This window comes from Mycteria americana, chromosome Z (genome assembly GCF_035582795.1).
Source record: "Mycteria americana isolate JAX WOST 10 ecotype Jacksonville Zoo and Gardens chromosome Z, USCA_MyAme_1.0, whole genome shotgun sequence".
In the NCBI taxonomy this organism is placed as follows: Eukaryota; Metazoa; Chordata; class Aves; order Ciconiiformes; family Ciconiidae; genus Mycteria; species Mycteria americana.
Window position 1 is genome coordinate 40,289,961 of NC_134396.1, and position 18,327 is coordinate 40,308,287.

At 35.1% G+C, this 18,327-nt stretch overlaps 1 protein-coding gene across 1 annotated transcript in view; it reads right to left on the reverse strand.

The window, feature by feature from the left end:
• CNTNAP4 (contactin associated protein family member 4) overlaps positions 1-17,876 on the reverse strand; it is a 238,273-nt gene extending 220,397 nt beyond the window's left edge. Inside the window, exon 1 of the mRNA XM_075526550.1 lies at positions 17,792-17,876. Within this exon, the coding sequence (XP_075382665.1) occupies positions 17,792-17,876 (85 nt within the window). The remainder of the gene's footprint in view (positions 1-17,791) is intronic.
• Between the last annotated feature and the right edge of the window lie 451 nt (positions 17,877-18,327).

The window sequence follows — 18,327 nt, forward strand, 5'->3', positions numbered from 1 at the left end:
ACGCAGCACAATTTAATCATTTTCTTTTAAGTTTATACACATTGAGAGAAGTTCAAAACTGGATCGCTCCACACAAACATAGTATTTTCCCCTGTTTCATACAAAGAAATGTCTATATATTACTATTGTAATTATTTACAGTTATTAATGTATGTGTTATGTCAAGATATACACACAGATATATTTACAGACAATCAAATTTTACACTTGGTAAGATTCCATGTAATATTTTAAAAATACTTAATTGGATGAATGGCATAGATTAATAACTTTTACAATTAAATCAAGAATATTTCAAAAAATCTCCATGCAGGAACTTGGAAGGGAGAGGTATTTTTAATTATTAAAAAAGAAAAAAAGGTTTTTAAACAATATACTAGACAACTAAAACACTTCTATTGGGCGCAACACATTTAGGAGATTAGACAGAACTCACTGCTGTGTTACATTTGTTTTTGTGTGCTGCGGGTCTTCATTTTTACTAGGTATTTTTATTAAATTAAAACCATTTATTGACTTGTAGTAGCCCAGGTACTTGATTTAACCAGCTTAAAACACCAGGTAAAAGAAAAATCAGCAGTACAAAATTAAATTGAATTTTCCCCTCATAATATAACAAAAAGCAAATATAAAATTAAGTATATGCAAAGTATTTTTAGAAGCAATAATCCCAGAAACATTTCCAAAGTTCATATTACTTAAACATTTATCAGACCATTGCCAATCATATCTTATGATGTAATTTAAGAATGAATTCTGAGTACATATTTGTCATCTTTAGCTTCAGTCAGCAACTAAGCACCACACAGCCTCTCACTCACCCTCCCCCCCCCAGTGGGATGGGGGAGAGAATCGGAAGAGCAAAAGTAAGAAAACTCATGGGTTGAGATAAGAACAGTTTAATAATTGGAAATAATAATAATAATAATAATAATAATAATAATAATAATAATAATAAAATACATTGTAATGAAAACAAAAACAACCAGAGAGCGAGAGAGGAACAAAACCCAGGGAAAAAACCAAGTGATACAACCGCTCACCACCCGCTGACGGACGCCCAGGCAGTCCCTGAGCAGCGATCGCTGCCCCCTGGCCAACTCCCCCCAGTTTCTGTACTGGGCATGACGGCACATGGTATGGAATAGCCCTTTGGCCAGTTTGGATCAACTGTCCTGGCTGTGCTCCCTCCCAGCTTCTTGTGCGCCCGGCAGAACATGGGAAGCTGAAAAGTCCTTGACCAGTGTAAACTGTAAACATTACTTAGCAACCACTAAAACATCAGTGTGCTATCAACATTATTCTCATACAAAATCCAAAACACAGCACTACATTAACTACTAGAAAGAAAATTAACTCTATCCCAGCCAAAACCAGGACAATGTTTATCTTTTAATATCCATGATTCTGTAAATCAGTATGTTTAATAAGTCCAGTTGTGCCTATGTTTATTGATGAGACCTTCTACTTTTTGTAACACACATCTCATTTCTTCTCGAAGTATGAAAACATTCAATACTAAATGTGAAATTGCTTTTCTCCTCTTCAAATATGATGTTAGCTACTAAGTTCTATAACAACCTCTCTCAAAATATTTTAGAAGTGTGATTGATGACCAAAGGGACAGAGGCAGGATGGATAATGCAAACAAACGAAAAAAAAAGTTAACAGCAGTGGATTATAACACCCCAGCTCTGTTCTAAATAAAGTTTGTATCCCTGAATTCTGAAAACCTGATACAAGATACTACAGAACCAGAAACAAGAACAATAAACTAATCTATCAGGGAGAAATGGTAGTGAATAACTGGACAATACCGTGTAGTATAAATACATAATGGAGAAGGCAAAGAAGGTAGAAGGGGTGCAAAGTAGGCAGTAAAAATCTGTAAATCTGACTTCAATACCATGTGAGACTTTAGAACAGTTTTGGAAGGAAAGAATATCTTAGGAAATTGAGGTAAATGGAAAACTAGATCACATGGAACAAAGGTTATCTAATGTAGATCTTATCAAAGTAATCTATGGTTTTCTATGACAGGCAATTTTTAGATGGAAAAGCAGTGGCTGATTTTATCTATTGTTCCATAGGAAATTGCTAGTCATTCATGAATAGATGAGAAAAGAAGCTACATACTGCATAAGGACAGGAAAATGGTAATGGGAGATACTGAGAAGGGGAGAATCAAACCGCATGGGAATTAACAGTCTGGGAATCCAGGCATTCCTTAATTTCATTAAGACCATGAAACAAAAATAGACATGTGTTTATGAATCCATCTCCCTGTAAAATTACTTGTCATCAATACAGAGCAGAATCAAGATATTGTAAGAAAGAACTAGATGATGACAGATTAACAGAAATAGAATGAAATCTGGCACCAGAAAGTACAAGGTCATGTACTTGACAGGAAATAACAAGAATTTCAACTCAAGTCAGAAGCTCATTAGATAGACATGACTGAAGTGTATTAGTCAGTCATAAGATGACATAAAATTACCTACTGGTATGAACAACTGTGAAAAAGCAAGTGGATGCTTAGAATTTATCACATTCAATTGCTGTCTCAACATGAAGGATTACAAATCCACGCCCCAGCTTCAAAGATATGGATATAAACAATTTACTGTAGGCCAGTGGTAGTGGGTAGCATCTCATCCACAATGCTCAATCATTTGGACAGACAAGAAAGAAAGAGAGAGCAGAAAATAAATCATGATTTTGTACAGTCTGGATTAGGAGACTTACAGAAAGGAAAAGGTTCCTTTTTCAGGGGTCATTTTCACATTTTACATTACACATTCACAAGGAAGAATAAAGTAATGGGATAGAAAACAAAATTCAGCATTACTGATTGCTTGTTCTCAGATGAATGACAATTCTATTGAACTAATAACACACTACAAAGCAATAAAATATTATAAAATAAAATATTTAAAATATTTAAAATAATTCTTTAAAATTATTTAATAGAATAGTTAAAATAATATATAAATAATTAATAATATAGACATAAAATATAATATAATATTTAAAAATATAAATTATAAAATATTATAAAATATTATTAATAAAATAAAATAAAAGCCTCATCATATAAACCAGAAAATCTATAATTTTAAAAATGAATCTTTTAATGAAAATCAACAGCTTACACCTAATGATTATCTAAATTTTGCAAGTGCACTATAATTGTGGTCCATGAGGGACACTGGATGAACATACGGATAATCAGCCTGAAGAGTTCCTGTTTTATTTAGATTGTTGACACTATCATATTTATGTAAGTATAACATAAATAAAGCTAATCAGGCTGCCTATCTGAAACAACGAAAAAGACAGGTAATGCACCAGGATCCTCCCTTTCCACTTATTCCTGGAGTACAATATTACAAAATTGTGATGAGATCTATCAAAGAATGACAGAAAAATAAGAAAGGAAAAATGTCTTTATTACATTGTCCTTATGTTGTAATAGAGCTGAAGTACTGTATAAAAGTAACATTCCAAAAGAATCTTCATAAATATCACATTTTAAAATTCTTTTAAAAGAATTAATAAGGCCTTCGAGGCATAATTTAATTTTCAATTTACTTGCAGAATAAATCTTGTTGTCCAATAACTCTTTTTTCAATAAAAAGGATTGGTGTTTGAGAGAAATTTGCCTTCATAGTTGTGAGACCAACCCACAGAGCTCTGACTTTGTTAGCTAAATTATTACACATCTTATCAGTATGTCATTTTTTTAGTAGAATGAACATTTTGTATGAGGTTCTACTGTTTTGTTTACTCAAGCTGTAAATAAAAGGGTCATTTTAGGCTGAAGATGATAAAATCTTAATCTCTTGGCAAACACTGAAACCTCAAAGGTACAGTAGATAGCACAAATATGGGCTCCTTTTTCTGAAAAGTATGCATTGTCTAACAGAATTAATTCCTTTTTCTCTTGGCCCTAGCTTCTCAAGTCTTTCTTCATCCTTTTCAGTCAGAGCAGTCTTTGCACACTGATGGAGAGGAAATCCCCTGATGGACACTTCTACTTAGCAGAGACTCCTCACATTTCCATACATAGCTGTATATATCACTGCAAAGGCAAAAGCTTTGTGCTTTGCTGTATGCCCTACTTGTTGGCCTGCTTAAAGAAATATGATTTGCCTTTAAAGAAATGGAATGACCTAACATAGCATGGTGCCTAGAAAAACACTGTATTTCATTTTTAATGAATGTTTAATGAATTTATCCAGTATTAAAATAAAGCTCATCTTGTCATTCCAATGAATGCTCTCATTCGTCATGTATTATCTATCCATTTTCTCTTCAAGACAGTACCTAATTTTAGTATCAGACCATGTATTTCTTTCTATTAGATCAATAACTTAAACTGACGGCAGGGGGCAGGTGAGGTGGTGAGGGAAGCAGCTATATTTTGGGGGTTTTGACTGAATATGGCACTATCAAAGACGCAAATATCAAGACGAGGTTTTGAAATCAACAGACCCTTGAAGTTGTACCACATAGTCAAAAAACAATTGTTTTCAAAAAACAATTGAAACTGAAAAATACAGTTTCACTTGCTTTTGTGGTATGTACAGCAGAACTGTAATCCACGTAACCCAACTTCGCAAGAAACTCTCTGCTGAGGCAAAGATATTGCAAATGGACAGAGGAAGGGAACCAGTTATGCTACATGTACCACATGCACTTGCATAATCAGGAATGTCCAATCAGTTTCTCTAAAACAAAGGCAGACCTGAGACAAGATCTATAAAAAGGCGTTACCATGTTTTTTTGAAAGCTCATAGTCAATGTGAAAAACTTTAAGACAAGACACAGTCCAAAGTTCATAACTCTATGGATCTGTTTCTGTTATGATTATGCCAAAATATAATTAAACCAGAAGGAAAAGACAGAATGTTGATATTCTTCTTAAAAGCAGAAACATTGTATGTGTTGTGAAGCACATACCCACCAATATAGATAAAAAACCTTCAACATTTGGCTGTTGGCCCAGCTTTGCTAGCTTCTGTAGCTTGCCACCTACAGAAGGCATGCAGTGGCAATGTATTCTGTAACCTGCCTTCCTCAGAAAATCCAACAGAGACCAATCAGGAACGCTCTCCATCTGGACTCCTGCTGGACCCTGTAAATAGAATCCACCAATCTAATAAAGAGAAAACCAATTGCCACTAGAAGTCTTCATAGAAATCAACCTTTTCCTAACTGCCATGATTGTTTATCTCCTCTTTTGACACAAACCATTGTTTTCACTAAAAAAAAATGGCTCTGTTCCCCCAGAAAAATGTTTGTGCAGGATGTTCTGCATTTGTATTTTTTCTCTGAATGTGTATAAAAACTAACTCTGAAACTTACTCAGAAGAGCAACAATAGATCTTTTCCTTATCATCCTTAGGCAGGTTCTGCATTGATACCTGCAATTAAACTACTTGTGTCCTGCATTAAATTCACATATGCAATTAGCCATGAACATGAATAGGAAAACCATGTAAAAACTGAGCACGAAATACAGGTCAAACAGAGCTCTGCAGTGTGAAGCACATTAAAAAGATGTAAACATATGCTAAACATTTTCATTATAATAAATTTTAAAAGCATGATTTATTATAAAAAAATCACAACCTCCCCACCTATATGCAAAGTCATTTTTTACATCTAGATTTGCAAGTACACAAAGTGCAATCTTGCCAGCCTAAAGAATTCATTGATACTATGCATAAAAATGTTATGAAGTTTAACTTGTAAGAATTAAATTATAGAGTTCTTTCTTTTTTTTTTTTTTCCCCAAATTTTGAGCAATAAGGACAGAAGTTACCTGACACTACAATTAATTCTCAAATCAAAAATCAAAAATAGCTAAGATGCACAAGCACTCTGAGTCTCAGAACAAGGGAAAAATCAGGCAATATATTTGAAAGATCTTGCTGTTTTACAGGTGCTGACATCAGCTAGGTGCCTGCTGAAGTCTTTCCTTTACAGCCAGAACTGGAAGCCCAGGACGGGACTCACTTAAAATCCTTGAGTTCTGCATGCAGATTGTTCACGCTTTCACTAAGATAACTCATTAAATGCTTTTATTCTCTGCTCCACAGTTACAAGGATTAGATCTTAAAAAAATCCTTGGGAAGCTTTCGTTTTGTGCAATCGTTTGGATACTGGAGTTTCACGGAAGGTGTACGATACCAAAAGACAACATAAAAAATATACCAGTTAGCAACACTCTATGTGCAAAGAGCATGGACATGCACAAACAACCTTCATGAGTAAACCTATTTGCTAACACAGAAAATGATGTTGCAGATTGGCTATCAGCAGTACACATTTTAAGTGACTATTAGGCTCTTCCTTTTTTCATGAGTTGTTGCTTCAAATATTCAAGTACATGCTAGACTGCCAAGCTGGAAGGATCTACTCATATCACTATAAAAACTCCACATTTCTCAGTGAAACAGTATAAGAATACTGAATAAGAAAAAGTAGGGAGCAGAGTAGCCAAGGCCAGTCTTGGAAGCCAAATCATGTGTCAGAGATAATTCCAACTCCTGGAGAACTTGCCAGGGGAAAAAAATGAGGCCACAGTAAAAGAAACAATCTGGCATCTGAAGTTCTGATGCTTGCAAAAGGGAATGGAGGGAGTTTACAAAATACTGTGTCACTGACAGAGGACTGGCTCTGCAAACCTTTGATTTGATTAATCATGTAACATTATTTCATACTACAGGAAACTTCACCCTTGAAAAAACCCTAAAACTAACTCAATTAAAAACAAACAAAACTAAACAAACAAACGAAAATGCTGAAAATATTGTTTCTATGCTCATGTTCTGCACATTAAGAAAGTGTAAATATTTCTAAGTAAATAAATGAATTTTCAAGTCCTTCAAAAATTTGGGCGAGGCATCATTCTTTACTTTAAATTTTCTTTAGAAAACATAGTAGACTAAGTCATGGACATCTGTGTTTTGCCCATGTCCACATCCTAAACCTTCAACAGCAGTATTATATGTCAGTCTGCTGGAAATTGTATTTTAACATATGAGCCACAAAATCAGACTTCTCAAGTATAATTAAGTAATAACTATATAAATAATAACTATTATTATTAAATAATAACTATTAATTAACTATAAAAGAAAACATGTAAATACGAATGTCATATTCAGCATTTCCTAAGTAAGCCATTGTGATCCATCATACTACCAGTTTACCAATACTAGTTCACTGGTAGATTTTTGAATCATGCCTTTCAATCTATAATATTCAAGTGTGCACAACCATGGACTGAAACTTGACATAATTTGATTCCACTCAACATACATTTTCAGCACCTGCGGCAGTATCTTAGAAACACATCCACTGAGACATTACAAAAATATATTAGAAACATCAAACAGAAACTACCCCCTTCAGTACCTCCGTCACACATACACATTTTACTAGAGTTCAGAGTTAGATCAGAGAATTATCTGTTAGAATTTCTCAATCTGTCCTTACCTAGAATATCTACAGAGAATACATTACCGCCCTTCCCAAGAAACAAAATGTTGTTGAATTTCTACGTAGTCACTGCAGAGATAGAAGAAGTAGGAAAGCCATCTTTGCCATGGTAGATTTTTTTTTCCCCCTGAAAACATGACACAAGATGGTGAAAAAAAAGCTTACTTGCTACCACAGTATCCAAAGGATAACAGAGATCAAGTTCAGCATAACTGTGAATCCATCCCTTACCATCCATCCCTTATTGCTCAAAATTTGGGGCAGTGTGACTAGATATCTACCATTTCTGGGCTACAGCATGCTAGCAAATAGATGCAGACATTTTGCAAAGGGTTCAAAAATAACAACCCTTCATTGTAGACAGCACAAAAATGTGCATATTGGTACTTGCACATCAATCATCCTTTTCCCCAGTCTCTATCTCTTAAACTCTTTGTTTTCCTGTCCAAGGAGAATAAATCGGGACACAGTAAAGAACAGCTATACAGCACAAGAATGATCCATGAGATAATCACAGTTCACAAAAGTCAAAACAAGTTTACAGTTGAGTGCAGATGAGTTTTTGAGAACCTCGGGGAGGAAAGAGAAAAAAGAGAACGAAGTCATCATGCTCCAAAGAACATAAAAAATATATGAGGAGTTGATGATAAGAAGTTATCTTCTGTAAAAGAAACATATATTTCCTAACTTATCTGAAAGGCTTCTTCAGGACAGTGCTATAGTTACCTTTAACCTGTCACTTGTGCCTACGACATCTGAAAGTTTTACACTTATTTATTGCTATATGCATTATAAGTTTCACCTAGCCAAAAAAAGTACATTGATAGCTTCTTACAGTAACAGTGGGGCTATCAAATCCAAACAAAGGCTTGGTAGCTGATTCATCTGTCATTGAATTTCTTCTGTATTTCATTTTACTTACTTACTGAAGTCAGAATAATATTTTTACAGCACTGTGCCATGAGCAAAACCCTGTCATAGTCCCCTTCTTGTGCCAGGCTCACCACTGTCATCCAGACCTTCCAAGAGTACATTAGGAAATGAGACCACAAACCACTGTGGCTCTGTTTCTTCTATTTTACAGGGAAAGAAACATATTCAGTGACATATATTTACGTTTGCAGATATGTTTTAAGTAAGAGTAAACAAGTGAAAATCATCAGTTATTATTTGCAAACAAGTTTTATGATGACCCTTCCATTCTCCAAGAGATCTGTTCTCATTCTTAATTACTGGAGGACATGTCTACTCTGTGTAAAAGCAGATTCCGAGACAGACTTTGCTTGAGGACAGAAATGTAATCACTGCAGGGTACAGTGGAGCTCCAGAGCATGCTGGCATGGTGCAACTGAAAAACAGCCCTACAAATTCCACATTCAGGCTGATAAAACTAAGAGTTACTGCAATGCACCTTGTCAGTTGGATGGCAGAGCTCAGTAACCTCCAGTGTGCTCCACTGCATTCAGATACTCCTCAAAGTACTAAGTTTTGAGGGGCTATTTCACCCTTGAAAATTAAAATCAATCATCTTGATGTTTTTTAAAAAAAATGTTACCATTGGCTCAAAAAAACGGAACAGTAGTTTTTCACTGCAGGCATATAAATTCCCTAACCACAGGAACTAGCTAAAATCCTAAATGTCTTTTTCTCCTCATATTTATTTTTTGTCAAGTGGGACAAATGAGTAATTGCTGTTTGTTACACAGTTCTGTATTTGAGTCCTCCAAACAAGGCAAAATGAAAAGACTGATACATAGAAAGGAAATAAAGACACCAGTTATATTCAAACTATGCAGCATATCACTGTTGAATGAATATTCAGCTCATTCTTTCTAAAGCTTTTATTCAATATTTATTTAGGCAAAGCTCCCATTGATTTCCCTAGGAGCTTTAGTTGAATATGGACATTGAGATGCAGTGTTGCTTTGCATTGATTAAAAAAAAAAAAAATCTTAGTTAATAAAGATTGTGTTTTTTCTAAAAAAAAGAATAGTAAGTAAGCCTCACTATGATTACAAAACTATTGCAAACTAGACTGCTGCATAGTAGATAGGCATCATGTCATTGATCGGGAAAAGAAGTTACAGTGAGAGCCACAGTTTGCTGGCTTGGAGCACAAAAGGCCTTCCTGTCCTGTACAACAGTCAGTCTATAACCATCATTAGATGCTGGATAGTAAAAAGTCTTTAAAGTGACCATAAAAATACCAAGATACTTTTATCTGTTTTATTACTGTTTTATGAAAAGAAATGCTGTAGTATTCTGCTGATTTTGTTCATAATACAGTCTCTTTTCACTCTATGCTTTCTTTAGAAGCAAAAAAAATTACATGTTTTGACAAGACTAGTGTTAAAATGGTGCTTCAATCATGGTTTGTCGAAGGGATGGAAAGATCAGACTGTCTCAGGTGGTTAGAACAAGCAATTCCAGCTTATTTAAGTTAATGAGATTTTCACTTTACCAGAACATTGCGTATGGTCAAAATACCTGTATATTTCATCCTTTCAGGAGTGAAAGGCATGCTCACTGGTAGGACATTCCCATCTCCTCACTTAGTGCCTATATTTTGTCTAGGACTATCAATAGCGGCAGCCTTAACCCTTGGGAAATCAAGGAGAATCCACTTACCCAAACACAGACAAGGGAGACTCTGGGAGCTTCAACACCAAACATGAATGCATTTGCTATAGCTGGTGATTACTGTACAAGGCAGTCAGTACAGCTAGCTATACTTTTTTCATTTAGAGTAGGATATTTTGATGGAACTGGAACCCATTTCATGTAAGTTTTGATGTCTACAAAGCTTACAGCTGACCTAGTTTTCTAGACTCAGAGTCATAATCAGTGATGAGATAAATGGCACTTGTACAGTGCAAATCGCCTTATACCAGATAACTAACTTTGCATGCGATTTCTTCCTTCCATCTTCTGCATAACTTATTCCTATAAGAACTATTTTTTCTCTCATATGGCTAAAAAGGGACTTAGCTAGCTCAGAAGCAAACATCCAAGGTTCAGATTTTTAATTTTAGACAGATAAATCCCAATTTTCCTGTCTCTGCAGAAGCCATCAGAGTTCATCATATATCTCAAAAGTAAGGTGTATTTGCTAATAAATGAAGCAGTGAAAATTCAGGAAAAATCTCCCTTCTTCAGCTCCTGTATAGTTATTTCTAATTCAAAATGTCTTCCAGCTTCAAATTAGTATTTTCTTATTAATACTGCATAGCAGTAAACATCATATGACCTCTACCATAATTTGTAATCCCAAAGAAAAAAACTTTCCCCTCTCCTCTCCTCAAAACTTTCAGATAACTACAGAATATCCGTGTTGAGCATATCCAGCCTAATGTAACAGAGGATACAGCACAATGCTGCAGGTGAATTAAACAAAGTGATTCAGACTCCCCGTATGCAACTCAGCCCGTCTACGGCACCACTTTTACAGTGTGTATTACCCTCTGAAGGTATTACTCTTGCTGACTTGTTCAAAACCTCTGCTCTAGACCTTCTCTAATGATAACTTACTCTGTTTACTCTCCTAGTGAGGTTGTTTATTAGGTTACATGGCATCTGAGTAATAAGATTTTTCGTACCCTGTTTAACCACAGGGTTAACATACTTTATGAGACTTCATTTTTTTTTGTTCTTTAGAATTTTCTGTAAAGGTATATTTTCACAATAACTCTGAAGAGGTCAACCAGATACAGCTGGGGATTTTTGGTGGCAAATTTTAAATGTAATCAGGAAAAAAACTTTATAAAATCATATTTTTAGGAACAACTTAGGTTTTGAAAAACACTTCAGATTTAAAAGTGGACAGATAAATGCCTGAAAAAGAGCAAGACCTTCTTCAGCTATCGGCTGAATAAAGAATGATATTAAGTAATAAGAACAAATTCAGATATTCCAACATGCTGTTTCTAATCTATTTTTCCCTCAAGACCACATATGTAAATATGTTAATTGCTAAAAGATTGTTATAGAAAAAAACAGGCACTCTAATAGCAAGGAATAAGCAATAGCTTATTCTTGAGCACAACCAAATAACGAGATCTACTTAATAAAAAAGTAATCAGACCCACTACCCAGCTGAATAGATTTCCTAACCATATTTTTTCTGTATCCTTTGAGATTTAAAACCCTAGAGGTAGTTTTCTTCACTAGTCTATTAAGTGAGTATGGTATTTAAATAATAATTCTGTAGTTACTAATTTTAATCTACTTAAAATGTCAGAAGTTTCCAGGATTTCAATCACTTTTCAAATTATTGCACTGAAAATACTCATTAAGTAGAATATAAACAGTATCATTTTTACCTCCCAGTCCACACTACATTTTGCTTGCTAAAAAATAGCATAGCAATTTGTAATAAACACTGAAAACTCTCTTCCAAAAAGCAAAATTATTGGACACCAACCCTCCTCTGCATTTCACAGATTTAACTCAAGGTTACTGGCATAGGTTTCAACGGATAGAAGGAGACCTATAGAGTATTCCTTTGATAAACATTAGTCTGTAATGCTATACTTGCACATATATAAAACACAAACATACAACAGACAAGTAAGCATGATTAAACACATAAGCATGAAACACAGCAGAGTTAAAATTTCAATTAACCACAATTGGTTAAACCCTAGCGTTAAACCTGCATCTTTTTTTACAAACAAATAAAGCAAAAACATCTTCATCGTGGCAATATACTGTATCCCCTATACATTTTATGTTATTTTCAAGTTTAGAAGGACAGATTTTGTCATAATGACATTTATGTAATACATGATAGTATACTGAGACACGCACACATCTCTTTTTCAATTTTAATCTAGAAGTCATGCACAGGCCCTGACTGCCAAAAGTAAAAGTTGTAAGTTAAAAAAAATATTTTATATTCAAGAACTACCAGACCAATCTACCAAAACATTTAACTTTAGTCATCTTTAACAGTACAAAAAACCAAGCAATTGTACAGAAACTTGCAATATCAATGTTATCACTATTGTTTTGGTTTTCCTCTGCTCTTCATAAAACAACTGACAAATGGGAGGGAAGAGCAAATTTTAACTTTTCACTTCAGCAACCTCTTAAATAAAGTTAATGTGTACTCCTGGAGTCACCAACAGAGATGACTAATTTTAGTATTTAGCATTTCTATATCATTCTTAACAAACTACCTGATGTGTTCTAGGAAGGAGAGCCCTTTGAATTAGGGATGGATCTTAGTGTCCCCACCTCTGTTATCACCTTGTTAGATGAGACCAGCTAACAAGGAACAAACATATAAAAGTACTGAGAAGCAATTCTAACTTTTCCACAAAACAGAGCTCTAATCCTGTGCGATACTGCACACTAATCTCTCAAACTTGCAAGTAGCACCAAAGCACAGGGTCATTTTGGGGGAAAAGAAAATAAATATTTGAAAGATGTAATGCTTCTCGAGCATGCAAGTGTTCTTTGATTTGCTGGTTGGGGATGGGGAGGCAGTGGGGGTGAGAAGGGTTGGGGAGAGATTTGACCTATTTTTTCCCAGCTAAACTTGTTAGAAGCTATGAAATTGTGATTGTTGAAGTTCTTACAGAAGATTATTCAGTAGGCAGAATACTGGCAAATATATTATATGAGATATATTAACATAAGACAAACTATTTGTTGTTTTTTTCCTGCAGCATAGAATCGTTCCGAAAAAATACGAAACTTGACCATTGTACCTCATACACAATGACAGAAGTGTACATGATTTTGTGAGACATAGGTAACTGGATACAACACCTTAGTTAAAGATTGTCTTTCTTCTGGATGAACACAGATGTACGCTTACCTCTACTTATTATGTACGAAGGAAAGCAGAATGGCCATGACCGCAGAATTGTCAAGATGTGAAGAAGTTAGTGATTACCCTGGAATTCCTGACTGGTACTTAACCAAATCATAGTAGATCCTAACACATAATGCAAATGTTATTACTAGCACTGACAACATACTTTACATATAACCTACTGCATTTTCTTTTTATGGCTGATTCTATCCCACTTCGTGAATGCCATTATTTGTCTGTCACTATCCATCAATCATGACCAAATTTGCTCCATCCAACCCATTGACTTAGCTCAGGGACAAATATGTTCATGGGAATTTGAAAGCCTAGAGCAATAGGATGCAAATTGTTGATTATCCTCAGTGTAATCAACCCAAGGACTTCTTGTGAATTCTCAACCTTGAAAGTCTGAAATAATTTTTGATAGATTTTTCCATTGGTATTGGTTTAGATTTGATGTTGATACAAGCTTTTGATCTTACTGTACTAAAAACATCCAAAATATACTAGAGATGTCTGTAATGTTTTATTCATGTAAATAATTGCCCAGAGATGGTCGGATCTCTGATGAGATCTCCATTGCTATCTCAGAGCAGAGGTAGATAATAATAAACAGAAGATAAATATTAATGAGGCTAAAAGAAAATTAAGGAAGTTTCTACTTTCTCCTCCCCTACAGTTCACATCAACCACAAATTGATGGTAAAAGAATTACATTTTAATTTAAATTGTTTGTGATAAACAGCATTTTAGTATATTTTTAATGCGATTCCATGAGGTTGTCAAATAGTCTACAGAACTGTTTGGTACTGATGATTAACATCAGAATGAAATTATTTTCTAAATTAAGATACAATATTTTCCTTGTAGCGAGTAGTCTCCTCCCCGGGGGCTATTACTTGTACAATGACTTGCATCTGATAATATAATCAATGCATGTGATCACTCTGTCCTCTATTTGAAAACTTCAGTATCATTAACAGTCATTCTCTGTCAGCTTTAGAGTAGGTCTTCTACTGTAGCATTAGCAAGAAATCCCTGATATTTAAAAATAATAAAACCAGTAATAATAATAATAATAAACATTTCTGCATTTATAAATTATGATCGTTGCAGTACAAACATGAAAACCTGAATTGATGATAAAAGCTTCTGTAAAACTGGAGAGTTTTAACAAAGAGAATTAGGTATAAAGAGGTGAGAATTTACATGGAAAGTCCTCAATTTGTTCTCTTTATTTCCATTCATTGTCAAAATTAACCTTCATAATTTTTAGTCACAGTTGAGTTGATGTGTGTAGAGGGTTTAATTATGTTTTGTGCAACACTTCAGTTTTAGAGAATTTATGAAAAAAAAGTACTGCACCTATCAGAGTATCAATTTCTGGCAAGTTCTCAAGGGCTGATTTAATAACTTGCTGATTTACAGCTGTAGAGACAGTTCCCAATAAAATAAAAATGTTTCCTAGCTCCAGTGAAAAAAAACTTACAGGAGTACTTGCTTTAATCCTTCATTTAAAACTCACACTTGACCTTATACAGTTACTTACTCAGGGCTGTGCACTTCAAACTTCTTTCAACTGCTTTGGAAGTGCAATTCCTTGGGAGGAAGAAAGCATAGGAAAGTACGAAGCAGCACTACTGCAGAACTTTTAAAATATTTGAGTTTCCAGCAGCAATTATTACCTCTCTTGGTTGGAAGCATCAGTGTTATTTTTCAGGGGAAAAAACCCCAAATAAACAAACAACAAAAAAAAACAAAATAAAACCCCAGAAATAAACTTTCATATTCTAGATGATAGGGTCTGTCACCTTCAGATAACCTAAGAACTTCAAAATCATTTTACTCAAAAGAGGAATACCATGATTCCTTTAAGACAGAAATAATTCTGAACACATCAATTTTTGATCCAAGACATTTTCTTTATACAACTGACTTAGTAACATTAGCATTGACAGTTCAAGGTGAAGTGTAAAGGTCTTTACTTTGGTATTTTCTTAATGGCAGCTGGTCCAAAGAAGGACAAAGCAAAATTTAGGTATTGAGGATCTGATATTAAAGAAAGAACCATAAAATTAAAAGAAGAAAAATAGACTAATTTAAAGGAAGAATTATAAACACATCTTATTTTCTTTGATGATTGGCAGCCTACTGGAGAATCTAGCCATCAAAATTCATGCAAGAAAACTGAACTTTACCTGGTTTTGTAAATGTATTTGAATACATTAATGCCAATAGTAGAACCACCTACTGAAAAGGATTTCAACTCCTGGTCAACTTCTCAAGAAGAAAGGAGTAAATTAGGTTCAAGTCAGTAGATAATGTATGTACAGTAGATAATACAGGCTGCCGCATGTATCTACTGTAATCAGTAATTACGAAAAATCTTTTCTCCTGGGGTCATTTTATGAAACCTAACACACTAATCAAATTCATACCTTGATACTTGAAATGGAAACTGTCACTTTTAAAATGATCTAACACTTCCACAGAAATGTTCACTTCCAAAATAATATATATATAAAGGGGCTTTAATTTTTTTTTCAGCTACTGAAAGGAATAATATGCATTAGATTGGCCAAGTTCTCTTCACATGTTAGCACTCACTCCTTAATTTAAATAATTTCATTTACTCTTTCCACAATCAATTTGCTTGCCTGTAGCTTGTGGAAAGTTCTTACTTTTGCAGTTCAGATGAGGAGTTAGGATTTATTCATAAATAAAAATACTATACATTTATAAATACTAGCATATATGTGAGAAATCTGTTTATTCAAGTCACTCATTTGATACTGTAATTGAGATTGGCTTGTTTTTGAGAAGTATTTGAGAAAGCCAGTAGTAAATGTATTTCATAGCTGATTTGTTTTATCCTTCATAATTCTGTATTGGGAAGAAGCTTGAGCCTTTTCCTCAAACCTTGCTTCCTAAATTGTAAGAGTGACCTCTAGTGCTTTACTGCCTTGCTGTGTGATGTAAGTCTTTTTTGCAATGGTTTTAATATGCCTCCCTGTAAGCAACTGATTTAGTTTTGTGCATAGTGCCAAATGCTATTAATGTGCAATTCAATTATCATGGTCTTGTGAAAATGGATGTATTCATAAACTGTACAATGCAGAATGATGAAGAGAATTAAAGCTGTGGCTGGATTGCAGCAGGGTGTTTAACAAGAGGAACTTAGTATTCATGTTCAGGGCTCCACTATGCACTTGAGTATCAAATGAGATATCATTACTGAATGACAGCACAAGATAATTTTGGTCCTGCAATGTGAATGTCTGGCTCATGGGAGCATGTTTAGTTTACAAACTATCCATATGCAAAACCCTAGGCTATAGACCCATAGAGCGCTCCAAACTTCTCTGCCATTGCTCAAATGTTTCCAGGGAGCTGTCCCCTTCCACTGGGCTATAAGGTTATTCCTGAACATTCCTCCTAGCTTTGGCGTGCACTTTCTTCCCATAGAGGCATTGCTCCTGCCCTCCCCATTCCTGTGATGCACAACCAGTGCCTTAACAGGAAGGGGAGAAAATATTCTCAGTTCAGGTTATGAGCATCTGGCATTTAGGCTACTGTTCTACCGCATGTATGCAAAATTAAATCCTTCAGCTTGCTGAAGCTGAATCACATGGAACAAGAATAGCTCAGAACTATTACTGAATGATAAACCCCCTGAAAATTAGTTTCTTGGTAAGTTTTTTCTTTTCTTTTTAATTTAAAGATAATTAATCTAATTCAACACTGAAAACAGAGATTTTCAGGTATATATCAGATTTGCCTCCTAGAGGGCAGGTTATCTTTAAAACTGTAATCACTATATTTATTTTGCAATACCACCCTACTGGTTAACTATGAATTACTCATTTTTTTTAAAAAACTTTCTGCTGCAACGGATAGCGTTCTCTTCTTTAGTCATGCATGAACAATACTCCCTAAGCAATCAATGCAGAGACCATAAAGTCCTGCTATCCACATTTTTCCTTGTTATATTTGTTCTCATCTTGAACTGCACAGTAACGTCCATTAGAGTTATTTGAGTGCCAGCTTAATTCAGGAGATGCAGATACCAGCGTTCAAAATTATAAATTGCTAAAAACCAAGCTGAAACAGTACACAATAGAAATCTGCCAGTAATTTCCACGTAAGACATAAATCCTTGGAAAATGCTGCACTTACAAACAGAAAACAAAAATGAAAATGGGGCTGAACATGCATCCCTTAGTAAAATGCTGCTTTCAGATACTCTTAGACTGTAAGCTTTATAAACAGTATTCTGTATATATAGACTCCTGACAAAAATCTATAGGTTTTTAGAACATGTTCAGCCTAGCAACTTGCTGTCATGATTTCAAAGCAGTAAGCATTTGTCTCAAAAATAATATTTATTCTAAATGCAAATAAAATATCCTAGAAGTTTTCAAAACACTCTGGATTGAGTTTTAAATCATATGCAATACTTACATTTATTCCCTGCCACTGCTGTGTACCCGTTATGAACAGACAGGAGAAACAGCAGCTTCAAGAAGATTTCAGTGACAGAATCCATGTTCACATTCAGTGAGGCACCCAAAAGAACCAGAGTATTAGGAAACAGCTGCTCTGTACTTCAGTCCTGCTCCTGCCTCTTCTTCTCACTGCCTCTCTCTGCCTCTTCTCGCAGTGCTTCCCAGTGGCCAGACACCTCAGTCAAACGCGCTCCGCATCTCCTCACGCATACACACACACCTCCACATCTGCTTTTCCCTCTAACAACAGCAGTCCCCGAAGAGCAGCAGCGAGAACCTCTCCTCCAATTTCACAGAATCGCTCAGGGCTAAACTGCCAGACTCCCCTGCACCGCCCGATGACTGAAGCCTCACGCTCGCAGCGCGTCCTGGACACCCCTTGTGGTGACAGGTAGGAAATGTGGGGCTGTGGTGGGAGCCAGACAATAAGACAGAGCCGCCAGCACATGAGCACTGAGACGCAGCCGCTTGCTGGGTGTTCGCCCTGGCCAG